The following is a 5,657-nucleotide window of genomic DNA, read 5'->3' as shown; positions in this document are numbered from 1 at the left end:
CACACACACACACACACACACACACACACACACACACACACACACACCAGGTTCTCGGTCCACCAGGGCGTAGAACCAGGCTCTGTTGTTCATTCCCACAGCCACGTGGAACGGTCCCATCGCAATGAAAGTAGGCTCTACTTCCACTTGTATGGCCACGGGACTCTCCTGAAAGACACGGTGCATCAAAGAGGAAGTGAGGGTGGTTTACCCCCAGCTGTGGAACACAGTTGGCTCAGTCTTTCAGACAGTATCACTTATTTTGTGTCCAAACACAAACTGAATATACTATAATGAATATTACAGCATGAAGTATGAACACTCCTGGAACGTTGGTAATGATCTTACATCGCTTACTTTTGGCACAGAGATGTTTGTTTTGCAATGTTGGGCAGGAGCGGTGCAACAACCAGCGGCGTTACTAGCTTCACTACATTTCTCGGTAGCCTGGTGGTGACGTCGCTGTTTTCTGAATTAAATAGCTTTTCAGTTGCTTAGCTCTTTTATTGATCAAATAGTGAGGTAGTGACGCAACATTTTCCAATTTTTGCATTCTGAAGCTCAAGCGCAGCGGAGATTTCTACCGCAGTCTGGAATAAAACTGCTAAGGATCAGTACACGGATGTGTATGTGTAGCCGACAGTGTGAGTGACATCTCGTACCAATCCTTGGACTCGTCTCCACTGCAGGAAATACAGACACGCACGCTTGTGTTTACTTGATGGAGAGGAGGCAGAGGGTGAGGATGGAGAGTAATTAATCCCGAGGGAGTCGCCGTGGGCGTAGACCTACACATACGGTTCACATAGTGTATGTTGGTGGCTGTGAACACACACTGTGTGCATTAAGTGTAAGATAAGAGAAGAGAAGATATACTTGCTTGGGCAATACTGCTGCACACATCTGCAATCGTCTTAAAACAATACATAGCCAACATACATTTCAGTTGTACACCTATTAATACATTCGTAAAAGTCATAGAGACAGAAAACACTTCCTGTGAACTCCAAAAACAGAGATTGGCCGTTTTTCTTATTGAAATGTGTTATTGACGTTGAGAGGAAGTGGTTGCTTCCACATGTACTAGCTCTGTAAGTGTGCATTGATAGTTGAATATAAAATATCCATTCTAGTTTATATTATATCACAAATTATATTCTTAAATTATTACATAATGTTAGGCATATATATGTCTGTTATATATTTTTTATATTAACGGCACTGACTGACCTTTCTCCTGCTGTGCCCCTGAAACACTGAACATTTGTGCTTATGTCCCGTGAACTCTCAGTAGAAATACATATTTTTTTTATTCACTAGATTCCAAGATACACAGCTTCCCATTTCTGCCACACTGATTTTATGGCCTTGAATTGCTTGCAAAAAAACCCCCCAATTGCTGCATCAAACCTTCTCTAACCCTGAAAGTAAAATACATTTAGTGAACTGTGCAGCCTTGGTGGAGGTATGCTCTTTACAAATTCTTTCTTGTTGTGTTGCTGTATTCAATCAATCCCTCTCTAAGGAAATCTAGTGCGAGTACTTCAGTGTGGGCGTGTATTTAGCCTCACCCCCTCCACCTGGTTGGACACAGTGACCTCCAGCAGAGAGGTGAGGTAGGCCAGTCGGGTACCAAAGCTGCCACCCAGGATGGGCAGCTTGGTCAAGAAGACATGGAGCGTCCCTTTCTGTGTGGAGACGGCCAACAGCTGGCCGTCGTCCGTCCAGTCCAGCTGGTCCAGACCTGGAGGAGGAGAGGGAGAGGCGGATGAAGGAGAAGTGGGTGCTGCGTTTGATAGTAGACTGAAACCGAGGAACTGTCTCACCTTTAGTCTCATCATCCAGCTGAACTACATTGCTGATATCTTTGAGCTCAGACAACTCGTGGATCTTTATGCTGCAACAAGAAACACAGGGCGTTACTCTTTTTACTTTAAAAACAACAAATAAAAGGATTGGGTGTGCCATTTCTTTTCAAAGCCTGTGTGTACCTGTTGTCCCCGCAGGAGGCTGCCTTGTTTATTGCTGGTGAGATGGCCACACTGTTGAGGGTATCTCTATGGTTGTGAGCCTGATAGAGCTCCTGCCCAATCTCCCTGATGTGAGTGGAAATAACCACAAAGTACCCATGGGAGAAGCCGATCAGTATATACCCATCCCCGTACCTTGAAGAGACACGCAGAGGAAGAGAACTAACCTTAGGACAAATACCTCACTGCCATGATTCGGTACTAGTGTCTCGTCATTGTGTGATCATGTGCAGTACCAGCGATAGGACACAATGTGCCCGTAGTGCCGCTGGAAGGTCAACTCTATCCGGTTTTCAGGGTCGTTGATATTGAAGAGCATCAGGATCTTCTTGTCCACAGACAAACTCACCTGAAGGGTTAATAAATGCAGGACGGTAAACACATGCCATGAAGTTCAAACATCTTCATCATTCATATCAACTTTAAATCTGCGTAAGATTTGGACAGTTCTTCACAATGAAAGTACTTAGACGATGGTGAATATTTTAGCCCTTTACGATAAAAGTAAACATGTGACACTTAACAACTCAAGACACTAAAAAAAATATATAGACTTACAGTGTTCTCTCCTTGCCCGGACCTTTCATCTGTCTTCATCACTGAAAAGTTAATCTCAGCAGGCTCACCGCGAAGTGTTGTCTGGAAAAAGAACAGAGCGATGGACAACATCTCTATTATTCCTCTTCCTCCACTAAGTGATACAATGCTGTTCTGTCATTCTTCAAAAATATGTCATCTTAAATGTGTTTACCTTTTCATTCTCTATCACATACAGTATGATCACTGCGTGATTACTTTTAGTATTCACTATTGATTGCTCATAATATGAGTAACCTAGAAACCTGAGCATATGTGGGTGCTGTACATATTTAAATATGCCTGGATGACACTAACAGTGAAATGGTCCTAATCTGATGTTAAAGCTATGCTGCATGTGTGTTGATGCACTAATGCGTATGTGTGGCTACCTGTCTGATGGTGTCCCCCTCATGATTGCTGATGCTCAGCGTGTTGTCATCACTTCCCAGAGCCAGTAGATTCTGAACACTCCAGCACCCACAAGTGATCTTCTTGGTGTGTTTACCTGCGTGGTGTGAGAGAGGTTCAGACAAGCAGAAGTGACTACAAACTCACAAAACCACGAACAACAGTCTGTGCAGTGGTGCTGTGTGTATATTACCCAGCACAGGGATCTTGCGTGAGGTCTGTTGATTGTATATCAACAGATTCCCTTTGACTGTCCCAACTGCTAACAATGGGCCCGTCTTTGACCACAAGATGAAGGACATCTGATCTCTGTTGAAACAAACGCAGAGTATTAGGAGCGATTACAAATATTTACATCTCTCATTATGGTCTGGAATTATGAATGCTCTAAAACTGGCATTGGATTTCCAGAGATTTAAGGCAAGGTTAGTGTCCCCCTCTCTCGAAATGTGACGCATGCTCGTCATACCTCATGCCGCTTTCTATCTGGGATGTTTTATTGACGCTGGCATCCCAGAGGTAGATGGAGCTGGATTTTGCAGCTATCACTGCCAAGATGTCCCCATCTTTATCCCAGTCCATCCCAACACAGCGCCTAAGGGGAGTGGGAGTTAAGACAAAGTGAAAAGGGAACTTTCTGTGAAATATTTTTTAACAGACAAAATTGGAGCCAAAAATGGCGTTCTCACACTTACCCCGGAAGGTTGAGTTCAGACCACTTGTGTCCATGTCGATCAAATATTTTCACTGAGTTGTCCTGTCTGTATGATTAGAAATATCATGCACGTTTGGTACTGCGCTGATATAAATCTTGTATAAAGAGAAGTAGATTATTACAGTTTTTTACTCACCCTGCAACAGCGATGTAATTACCAAGCGTCTTCTGCCACTTATACAGTAGGCTAGAACCTGCCCAGGCTTTGTCAGTGAGGATGAAAACACTCTGTGGACACAAAGATGAACTTTTAAGTCAGTTTTATTTGGAAAAAAAGAAGTAGCATTCATAGTTCCCTATATATGTTTCAAACATTTTCCACTCATCCTAACCAAGAGATGACTTCATGTCAAAGTGCATTTGATAGTTATGAGGAGCGCTACTCAGCAGGGGACAGCAGTTGTTTATCATCTCCTGCAGCTTTCCAGGAGATTTGTCCAAGTCTATGAGAATAACTCAAGTGACATCATTTTAGTCATTTTGGTTTGGGCTTGGAGACTGTACATGTTGAACAGAAAGCCTGCATTTCAAACTGGGTGCATGGAGTTTGAAAGATGTGGAGGAAGATGATATCGAATTGAGTTATGAGAAGTTCAGGATCCAGAGTTTGAGGAGTTTAAATAATAGTATTGATTCAAAGTCACAGGGTATCACGGCCTCTCTTGTTACCCAACTTTATGATAATACCAAATCGCTGTAGTGGTCCTTTAACATGCAGTTGGTCTGGCGAAGCTTTTGTGCCCAAACTTTTTTCTCAATCTGTTTGATACCCAGGAAGAAGCCTCAGTGCTCGAAGAAAACTCAAGTTTGTGCAGTTTCTCTTTAAAGTCTAACCACAGAAATATCAGCTGTATGTATAAAGCATGTGCTCTGGCATTTTTATCCTACAGGGGTCCAGTCAAATGTATTTAGATCTATTTTCAATGGAATAAATGGAAAACAGAGTGACAAACATGCTTCTTCACTTGGCCTCAAACCATGTCTTACTTGTAATTCATTTATAAAGTTGAAATTAATTATGGATTTTACTAAAAACGCTCAAATATACGTTAAGCTGCTTAAAATGTTACACGGACAGTTGTGTGAATGATGTAAGCCACCACTTCGATACACGGTATCGTGTTAAACGTTATTCTGATCATTACTAGCCGAACGGCATACTTTCCCGTTGCCTGAATACACTGTATGGTGTTACTGAATAGCTTATCTGCCATTTGGGAAAACTGCGTGCTAAGTTACACTTAGAAACTAAAATCGCTAGTTGACTTTAATAACGCTTTAGCTAACAACATAGCTGCTTTAGCTAAATAACTAACTATACCCAATGCAATACGATAACATGACATGAGCTTGTTTTCAGGAGTTGCCTCATTAACGCTCCTGTTAGCAGTACTGTAGTAAGCTTAACATTAATGCTAGCTAGCTGACTGAAGCACGTCCATGTAACTCAACACTGAGCACTTTAAACCTGAAGTAATGCTGTTATTGTAAATTAATTTGCTGCTACCAACCTTCATCTTTATGGCGGTTTAACCATTTGAACTTTAAATCGATATTTTTAGTTCAAAACGTCTTCCACACAACTCTTGAGTGTATCCCACAGTGCTTCACTCTGAAGCGTCTGCAGAAGCTACGGCGATGTCATAGCAACAGCCATCAGCCAATGAGGTGCCTTAATATTGGGTCTCATGGCCTTAAAGGGACAGTTCACCCCAGGATCAAAAAATACATATGTTTTCCCCCTTTTTCCTCTTTTTTTTACTGTAGTGCTATCAGATTGTTTTGGTGTATGGCCTGGTTTTGGAGATATCGGCCTTAGAGATGTCTGCATTCTCACCAATATAATATACTATATAACAATTGGCTTGTGATGCTCAAAGCGCCAAAAATACATTTGAAAAACTCAACAGCAATGTCTCTGAGCA

General features: G+C 42.1%; 1 protein-coding gene across 1 annotated transcript in view; it reads right to left on the bottom strand.

Moving 5' to 3' along the window:
- Nucleotides 1-5,344, bottom strand: part of wdr19 (WD repeat domain 19) — a 14,561-nt gene extending 9,217 nt beyond the window's left edge. The window contains exons 1-12 of the mRNA XM_031876330.1: nucleotides 5,244-5,344; nucleotides 3,869-3,960; nucleotides 3,713-3,778; nucleotides 3,487-3,612; nucleotides 3,211-3,326; nucleotides 2,999-3,114; nucleotides 2,589-2,669; nucleotides 2,267-2,379; nucleotides 1,992-2,165; nucleotides 1,827-1,897; nucleotides 1,572-1,744; nucleotides 48-168 (exon numbers count right to left, since the gene is read on the bottom strand). Of these exons, the coding sequence (XP_031732190.1) occupies nucleotides 48-168; nucleotides 1,572-1,744; nucleotides 1,827-1,897; nucleotides 1,992-2,165; nucleotides 2,267-2,379; nucleotides 2,589-2,669; nucleotides 2,999-3,114; nucleotides 3,211-3,326; nucleotides 3,487-3,612; nucleotides 3,713-3,778; nucleotides 3,869-3,960; nucleotides 5,244-5,249 (1,255 nt within the window). The 5' untranslated portion in view covers nucleotides 5,250-5,344. The remainder of the gene's footprint in view (nucleotides 1-47; nucleotides 169-1,571; nucleotides 1,745-1,826; nucleotides 1,898-1,991; nucleotides 2,166-2,266; nucleotides 2,380-2,588; nucleotides 2,670-2,998; nucleotides 3,115-3,210; nucleotides 3,327-3,486; nucleotides 3,613-3,712; nucleotides 3,779-3,868; nucleotides 3,961-5,243) is intronic.
- Nucleotides 5,345-5,657: the final 313 nt, after the last annotated feature.

This window comes from Anarrhichthys ocellatus, unplaced genomic scaffold (assembly GCF_004355925.1).
Source record: "Anarrhichthys ocellatus isolate YVR2014 unplaced genomic scaffold, GSC_Weel_1.0 scaffold107, whole genome shotgun sequence".
In the NCBI taxonomy this organism is placed as follows: Eukaryota; Metazoa; Chordata; class Actinopteri; order Perciformes; family Anarhichadidae; genus Anarrhichthys; species Anarrhichthys ocellatus.
This window is presented reverse-complemented; position numbering and strand designations above follow the sequence as displayed.